Below are 8407 nucleotides of genomic sequence, written 5' to 3'. Positions count from 1 at the left end.
ATAATATACATTTTTTGACAGATTTTCCTGAACGTGACAACAAGGCAACCTCAATATTGGCTTATACAGATTCAAAGCCTACAACATTGTCTAAATTAGGCAATAGTTTAGAAGAATAATAGTTATGTTCTTGTTTTTCTCTCTTTTTAAGCGGTTAGGAAGTGCGTTGCACGTATTTTAAGATGATTATAAGTAAATGTGCCAATTACCATCCAATTGAGTTTAGAACCTCCTGGAAAAATGGGTTTGCCTTCTCCAATCGTGACTGTCAAACCTCAAAAACATATTTCCGTTTCAAAATACATACACATATTATAACCGGTTACGTTTAAATTATTTTATAAAGTTTTTGTTCTAGGGAAGTATCGAATAGGTTAAACTCATACAATAAGGGAAAATAATTTACAGACGTGTTAAAAACAACGTTTATTAAAAAAATATAATTTGAAATTTACGGCTAAAACTGACTAGAGAAGTGGTTGTTGATCAGGGATAGTCGCAGGGTGTCTTAGAACCATGTGATTCAACAAATGGTTCTTCCGCTTCGCCCTGTAGGGACAGTGGCGACAAGGGTACTGAGGATCGTTCCCACACTCGAGCTTCTTGTGTCTTGTGAGGTTATCCTTGCGGGAATACGAGCGTCCGCAGTCGGGGCAGCAGAACGGCCTCAACAGAGCTCCTGTGGACAGAATTCACACCTTACAGGAAGACAAGAGTAGTGCCAGTAGTGGAGAGCGTGTTGACGATTCGTTACATGGTGCTACAGAACACTTTTCTTCTGGAGATTTAAAAGAGCGAATGTAAAGGCTGCGAGTGAACTTATAATACCGGTACTGTACATGTTGGAATAGTAGCCTTTGGAATAGTAAAAATACTGTAATTTGCAAAGATCAAAAGGTGTACTAACGCACTTGAAAACTTATTAAGCTGAGTCTCACAACAAGTTGAGATTTATTTCATCCGTCCACATTGCGGAAGAACTCAGAGAATAATCGAACTATTTCAAAATGTTTTCTTGGTGATCACATTATAACAATACTAATATTGAAGAGCAGAATTCTCAAGAATTTCATAATTTAATCAATTCAGATTAGTTCGGATAACTTTAAATAATTTAGGATATACAAAAACGAGTTTAATAATCTTCCATGTCTGCTTGGCTTGACAAAATTGCTGGTAGAGGCCCTTCTGATTGAAAATTAATTTTCCAACATTTTCGATACAACACAACACAGAGGGGTACTACTACACTTTATTATGGGTCAAACACTTGTAGAATAAACAAAATCAATATGGTTTTGAAATGACTGACAACTTCCAAGATTTGCAAGAGTTTATTTGAGGCTGTCCAGTATGGTAGATCGGTGCCTGATGGCGACGTGCGACTTGAGATGTACCTTCTGGCGCGCCCTGTAGGAGCACAAGTGACACTGGAACTGAGGTTCGGTGGTGATACACTCGTAGCGCTGGTGTCGCGTGAGGTTGTCACGTCTCTTGTAGGAACGTCCGCACAGCAGACAACTGTAGAGCGCAGGACCTGTCACTGCCACGTCAGTCATTAATGAGAGTCACTACTCTTGGGTAACATAATCTCAAAACTTAGTCTAAAAATACCATGAGGTTGAGTGAAGAGACTGAATAAAAACACGAGAGGAGAGGTAGTTTATATTAATTGGCTGTATTCTCAACCACACAGCTTTACAACATCATTAACCTAAAAAATAACAATCTTAAAACAACACTTCCTACTGTAAATCATTGTTCCTTCATTACACATTTGTAGATAAATACAGACTGAATTGGCTTTTTAAAGATGAAAGCCCACTGGGAAATAATGATTGTCCTTAGCTGATTTCGATGCTGTAACGTTCGAGTAGTCTCCTCCGTAGACTAGTGACTAGTGACTAGTGGATATAGTCACGGCTCTCTAAACTGAGAGATCACGAGTTCAAATCCCAGGTCCTATCATATAGGAAAGCAGCCACAGTGAATTAATCAAGCCAGCATAGCCGAGAGCTGAGGCTTTAAAAAGAAACAAAAAAAGTTCAATTCAGTTGAATTGGACACAAAAATTAATCTTTGGACCTAAGTTGTTCAAGGAATGTGGTCTTGATCAATTCCAGACGCCGACACTGCCTAACTACGTACATATTTTAAGGCGAATATGAAATGGAGGATAAGTGTAATGGGCGAATTGAAAGGAGTAATTCATACTTTAAACCGACAATTTCGTTGCAAACGTCATTAATAATGACGTGGAGGGAGTTTCACAGTTTCAAGTGGTGTCCACATCACAGCTTACCAAGCTTGGCTATATCGGTAGGCTGCTGGACTCCAGCTTTCCAAGTGTCCGCGTTAACAAAGGTAAAACACGATCCCACCATTCTCTAGTGTTTCAGAAATTAACCTCATAATTTGTTCTCCACGTAGCTGTAACTTAATATTTTGTCACCAGTTCCAGCCAAGTTCAGGTTATCTGCTTAAACAACGTAAATTAGCTCTAGAATAGGAGTACGGTAAACAGTTTACGAGATGACTACATTCAAAACAATGGAATACATTGCCATGGTATTTAAGTAAAAATGGGATATCGACTATAAATATGTGATTTATGATTAAAGTCTACTACAGTGAACTAGAACAGTTCTATTCTCGAAGGTTCTGGAATGAAGACATCGGGGAAAAGAATAAACATTTTTATTGAATAATATAACTAAATATTCACTGATATAACCAACTTAAAAGTACGTGACGTTTTAAAATATAAATGCAAGGATTTGCATTAAAACAAATCCTAAATGTTACAGTGGTTTTGAATGCTTTCATGATAAATTTCACAAAATACAAATCCAACTTAAGTTTAAAGTTGCTTTTGTAAGAAAAATAACATTCATTTAAAAAAATGTAGTTAAGTACACTTATAACTAGTATTTATTTATAAAAACACACAAGTTTCTCTTAAAAATAACCGGAGGAAGTGTTTTATGTCTACATTGTGGACTTAAGTTAATGCCATCGGTTTTCGGTTGGAATACTTTTTTTAAACTTTTTTAACCACAATTTTAGTCAGAGTCGATTAAAACACATGTTTTGGAAACAGTAAAAATAGAAGTTGTGTATCATTCCACGATGAGTGGTTGGCATTCGGAGCAAAATTCACGGCCAAACAAAAAACGGATAAAGATGTGATTGTTTACAGTATGTATGAAAGCTAACTGAAGGAAATGTTGTTTATATATATATATATATATATGTATATATATATATATATATAATACATGTATATATATATATATATAATATATGTATATATGAGTATATATACATAACTCATTAAAAACAAAAGGATCTTAATTACGATCAATTATGTACGTTACAAAGTCACGGCTTTATCTTCAGCCATTTTTGTTTGAGCCTGCTTGAATTTCTTTATTTCATTGCCTGCATTTTGATAATTGAGTAATCAGGGAATTTATCTTAAAGGCTTGACTTTGAAAAAATATCCCAAACAAAAGTCCATTGTACCACCATAAAGTATCGTCACTCAAAAACACACGTATCCGACCAATCACGTTCTGGCAGGTTTTACTCTCGAAATCCACATTCTACTAGAACGGGAACGGAAGGTCGGAATGCTTATTGACAAAATGACTCTTGAGGCTGCTCTTCTGTTTTGCTTTATACGGACACACGGGACAGGAGAACTGCGGAGCTTTGCCGCACTCGAGGCGCTTGTGCTGGTTGAGGTTACTGCGGTACTTGTAGCTTCTGCCGCAGTCACATACAAAGCGAGGTCCTCCGACAATCGTGGTGGCTCTGGCCGTTTCCAGAAGTGCTGGCAAATCAAAAACAACAAGTTTGTAAAAAGTGAGAAAATTAAAAATAATAAAATTATAACGGATTGTTAGTCTTAAGCTTGTTAATCCAATACAGACTCGCTGAACCAGGCAAATACCTGCAGTACATTGGCTTATCCGGATGTTGGACAAGCCGGATTTTCAAAACGTAAACAATTACAAAGAGTGCAACAGATCTGTTCTACATTTAAATACTTTGTTTAACTAACCATTTAGTAACACAGTTTGAATACTAAACGTGGACAATAGTAAGCATTAAATTATTATATAAGAAAGTCATCTTTCGTTTGGCACTTAAATATTTTCTCTGTTATTCTCAATTAAGATATTCAAGATTAACAAAAGTAAATTTAAGTTTTTATCTAATTTTCTTTCGACAAACTCATTTTGAAACGGAAGTAATTACCTGCGATATGTGATATAAAACATTCGTTAACATTTCATACATTACAAACGTAATATTTGTACAGAATATTATTGCATTTTATTGAATGTATTTGAAAATAATATAAGGTACAAGTTAAATACGAGAGGTAAATATGTTTAAGATAAAAACTTTCCGAAAGTTTATATCGAACGTTTATATTGTCAATTAAGAATTTATTTTTATAATATAATACAATAAGCTTGCACTGTATTAGCAATAAGGTGAAAATATATAAGCTATTACGCGATACTGACAAGGTTAAAATAACTTTGATAAATGTCTTCATATAAAACAAAATACAATGCAGCTATGACCATTTTTCTTAAACTAGGTACCGTACACAAAAGTATGTCGTGTTGTTTTGTTTATAGGGTAATAAAAGTACGAATTCCACATTTAATACAAAGTGTTTAATAGAATAGAAGTCATTTGTAAATCATGTATTCACTATACCGTACATAAATGAATTGCAACAGTTTGTAACTGTACGGAAATCGAGTGTTTCCTGTTGAACTATTCATCATTTACGAACGAATCACTGCAGTCAGAACGGGAACGGTTTGTCCCGGTGTCGGTTCCCGTAATGGCTCTTAAGGTTACTCTTTTGCTTGGTGCGGAAGGGGCAATATATGCAGGAGAACTGTGGCTCTTTACCACACTCGGCTCTCTTGTGCTGGTTCAGATTGTACCGGTACTTGTACCTGCGTCCGCAATCGTCACAGATGTGAACTTGGGGCCCACCTGCAAGACACGGTTACCGACATAAGTAATATAGACTACATCTAATAAACATGCACAATAAACTTGTTAAATATTAGAATAGTATTTTAATACATATATTTTTTACATAAAATGTGATTTTAACACTCTTTTTTATTTTTTAATAGTAGAAAGGTTTCATGTACATGACTTACAACCTTACATCAACAAATAATGCTCCAAAATATGAACCTATGTTTTCAAATCGATTGATTTCCATTAGTTATTGAGTTCCACAGTAATATGTCAATACATTGCAAATAATATTAAAACTACGAATGGCCTCAAAGTTTCAAATTAAGCTTAACATTTAAGGAACCTTGTAATAATAATAAAAAATTATATTTTTATCCTTTTAAACATTACAACTTTCATTCGATACATAATTTTGTATCATTCTAGTATACGACTTGTATCCCTGTCCACAACACATAGCTCATAGTCTATACAGTATAGAACGCTTATGTGCGTTAAATTACAATTGCACATTCTATGCATTCATGACTTCAGAGTTAGTTTCCTTTAGCGATGATTAGGTGGTACCAGCGGCGTAACATAAACTCTTTCAAATAGTAAAACTCCTGAGATACTAATCAGACTTTTTACTTGCGTTTGACTTATTACATGCGCTAGTATGATATACGTATAATATAAGTATATATAAGCTAGTGTAATATTACAGTTGCGCTGTAAGGGAGCCAATTGAGTCTTCTGACACCAAGCCTTATTAACATAATAAACATAAAATATACATAAGATTATTCTAAATATTACATTTTGGTGAGTAAATACACCTATAGTATAGCAAACATTTTATTGTAAAAGCTTTACAGTAAGAACAGAAAGAAACAACTTGCAAGAAATACAAATGTTTATTAAAAACTTTTAATAATTTCTCATAACATGAATTTGTAGTAATGTATTTATTTTTAAGTGATAGACTACACGTGTGAAGTATGTTTATGAACTTATTGTATTCGTCCAGAGTAAAAATATTCTATTTTTGATCACACTACTCATCTAAAATACCAATACAAAAATAACTTGATAAAAATATATTGAATATGTATGTACATAAATGTAAAACTGTTAACGTCACAAGCAGAGCAGGTCACTGTACGATAGAACGACGTTTGTCGTTGTACGGGAACGGTTGGCCACTGTGGCGGTGGACATAATGGCTCTTAAGGTTACCCTTCCAGCGAGCCGTATAGTCGCACAAGTGACAGGCGAACTGAGGCGCTTTGCCGCACTCGAGGCGCTTGTGCTGATTGAGGTTGTACTTGTACTTGTAGCGTTTGCCGCAGTTCTCGCACGGAAACTCGCTACCTGGACAACGATAAACTTGTGAAAGTTATTTTTTTGAAAACAATATCGTACAAATCATAATTATTGAAAGATTTCGAATTATATGTGAAATAGCAGCAATTGTAGTGGTGTGGTTATTTCCTAGAAATAAATACATAAAACTACATAATGTATATATTACTGAAACATAAATTGATATAAACTACATAATTGATAAATGGTAATTAATTTGTTACATACTATTACACGGGTTTAGTGTTACACGTTTACTTCTGCTTGTAACTTTAAGTAAATTTTGTTTTAATTTTAAAGAGGGTTTATTGGTAAATTTAGGAGTAGTTTATGACTTACAAACTAACCACCTTTAAATAACATAGGAAATATCAGAGAAATGAAATTAATATTGAAATATAAAATAAAGGAACGACTATATTACTAGATTACCGTGCTAATCGTGCTAAATCATTGAGAAAAATTAATCCCAAATTTCTATTACATTAAAATATAAATTAATGAATAACAATTTAAGGAAAGACAAATTAAGGCTCACGCTTATCAAATGTAAATGTTTAATAATAATAGTTTTACTATATAATATACTGTTTATTCTTTACCCATCTAAACCTTTTCACCATTTATAATGCTGCTTGCCAATGATACAACTAAAAATAAAATTTAGAGCAAATGAAGCAATTATAATGAAATTAAATATGAAATATCGTAAAAATTGACCTCTTATTTTTTTAATATGTTACAGATAACAATTTTATTTCACAGATAAAATAGGATACTCTTTTAATGAAGCTAAACACATTCAATAAATAATAGGTTACTTTTTTCGATATTTCATCATTAATTCAAGAATGGAAATGATTATTTAGCTATTCAGAATTTTAGCTTATTTAAAATTACATATATTTGCTTATTTTCTTTTCTTTCAGTATTCTTTCCAATAGAGAAAGAAAGAATCACTCTTTAAATATTATCATACATTAATTTGATCAGTACTTCAGGAAAAAATACAACACTCTTATGAGTATACAAATAAATATTTATTTTCCATGCAGATGAATATCTGCAACCCGTTATACACGTTGTAACAGTGAATGCAATAGTTTTAAAATGGAAATGGATGATCGCCATGGCGGACGCCGAAGTGCCGCTTAAAAGTTCCCTTCTGTTTCGCCTTATACGGACAGAGGGGACAAGGGAACATTGGTTCCTTCCCACACTCGAGTCTTCTGTGGCCGCTCAAATTGTGTTTGTATTTGTACTGTTTGCCGCAATCTGCACACTGGAACTGGCAACCTGCAACATGAAGCGGATTAAGTCAGCTGGAGTGGACTAATCATTTGACAGAACTTCAGTGGCGTCGGGAGGGAGGAGTCCAGGGATCCATATAGTTGTTATGGTTTTTTAATTGTTGTCTATTAATAATTTTCAAGGCACTCTTTTTTGATGTGTCTGACTAAAACAGACCTGTTATAGAGAGGCCTCAAAAAAATTTATGCAATATTCAATATTAATTATTGTGATCTTTCAGTATAGTGATTGAAATAAGAACAAGGTTTGAATTATGTTGTTGTCCACTATTTACAATGTTCTGCGATGGGAGGTCCAGATCAGGACTTAGTTTTGGTGGCTTGAATAAGACAGGACTAGAGTAAATTATTGGGAAAACTATTCTAGTAATGTAACTTAAACGATAAGAGTAGTTGAAGTTTCATATTTAAAGATTATATGTGGCGGTGTAATATAAATTTACGAGAACGCGATAAAATCACGAGGGAATTTGATAATCTTTTCCTACGATGCAATTTACTGTCAGCAGACTGACGAATGATAACAAATAGTAACATTGCTCTCAATACGTTAAATTTACAATTAATTAGACACAAGCTCGCACAAACTATTAACGTTCCTATCCGTATCAATTAAAAATCACGAGAGAATTTGATAATCTTTTCCTATGATGCAATTTACTGTCAGCAGACTGACGAATGACAACAAATAGTAACATTGCTCTCAATACGTTAAATTTACAATTCATTAGACA

General features: G+C 33.8%; 2 protein-coding genes across 2 annotated transcripts; both read right to left on the bottom strand.

The window, feature by feature from the left end:
* Positions 1-401: 401 nt before the first annotated feature.
* Positions 402-692, bottom strand: LOC124353437 (zinc finger protein 775-like; the record flags this gene model as incomplete). The annotated part of the gene is made up of 1 exon (XM_046803276.1): positions 402-692. A coding segment is annotated over one exon (225 nt), but the record flags the coding sequence as incomplete, so codon positions are not given.
* A 2916-nt stretch (positions 693-3608) lies between these two features.
* LOC124353436 (putative zinc finger protein 66) lies at positions 3609-8371 on the bottom strand. Its single transcript, XM_046803275.1, has 5 exons — positions 8335-8371; positions 7549-7659; positions 6238-6372; positions 4885-5025; positions 3609-3835 (listed from the first exon to the last, which is right to left on the bottom strand). The coding sequence occupies exons 1-5, from the start codon at positions 8369-8371 to the stop codon at positions 3609-3611; spliced, it is 651 nt and encodes a 216-aa protein (XP_046659231.1).
* Between the last annotated feature and the right edge of the window lie 36 nt (positions 8372-8407).

The sequence above is a fragment of the Homalodisca vitripennis genome, chromosome 2, assembly GCF_021130785.1.
Source record: "Homalodisca vitripennis isolate AUS2020 chromosome 2, UT_GWSS_2.1, whole genome shotgun sequence".
NCBI lineage: Eukaryota > Metazoa > Arthropoda > Insecta > Hemiptera > Cicadellidae > Homalodisca > Homalodisca vitripennis.
Note: the sequence above shows the minus strand (reverse complement) of the source record. Positions and strands in the feature narration are given on the sequence as shown.